This window comes from Etheostoma cragini, chromosome 12 (assembly GCF_013103735.1).
Source record: "Etheostoma cragini isolate CJK2018 chromosome 12, CSU_Ecrag_1.0, whole genome shotgun sequence".
Classification (NCBI taxonomy): domain Eukaryota; kingdom Metazoa; phylum Chordata; class Actinopteri; order Perciformes; family Percidae; genus Etheostoma; species Etheostoma cragini.
The window spans coordinates 124900-125394 of NC_048418.1; the positions used below are offsets into that span (position 1 = coordinate 124900).

At 57.6% G+C, this 495-nt stretch overlaps 1 protein-coding gene across 1 annotated transcript in view; it reads right to left on the reverse strand.

Moving 5' to 3' along the window:
- The window catches only part of LOC117953888 (C-C chemokine receptor type 9-like), a 2416-nt gene that overhangs the window by 1806 nt on the left and 115 nt on the right, over positions 1 to 495 (reverse strand). Inside the window, exons 2-3 of the mRNA XM_034887312.1 lie at positions 458 to 485; positions 148 to 414 (exon numbers count right to left, since the gene is read on the reverse strand). Coding sequence (XP_034743203.1) covers positions 148 to 414; positions 458 to 485 — 295 coding nt within the window. The remainder of the gene's footprint in view (positions 1 to 147; positions 415 to 457; positions 486 to 495) is intronic.

Here is a 495-nt window from a genome sequence, read left to right on the forward strand (position 1 = left end):
CACAGACACACACACACACACACACATACACTCACACACATGCACACGCAAACACACACACACACACACAAATACACTCACACACATGCACACACACACACTCACATACACACACACAATACATTCAACTAATAAAGGTTCTCTGACCTGCAGGGCCCGGACCAGGACCTTGGTGCGGGTCCCGATGTGGGGGGGGAACACCATCCTGCAGAACGAGTCTGTGTCTGGGACGGTGGCAAAGACGAGCTCAGGCGCGGCGAGCAGCAGCGCCAGCAGCCACACGCCGCCCAGCGCCGCCCGGCTGCACCGCCGCCGCGCCGCCTGCGAGTTGTGAGCCCGCGCCGAGCGCACAATGACCACATAGCGGTCAGCGCTGATACAGGTGAGCAGCAGGGCCCCGCTGAACAGGTTCACCTAGAGACCAGGGTCCAATATTATAATACTGATACAGGTTCACCTGGAGACCAGGGTCCAGTATTATAATACTGATACAGG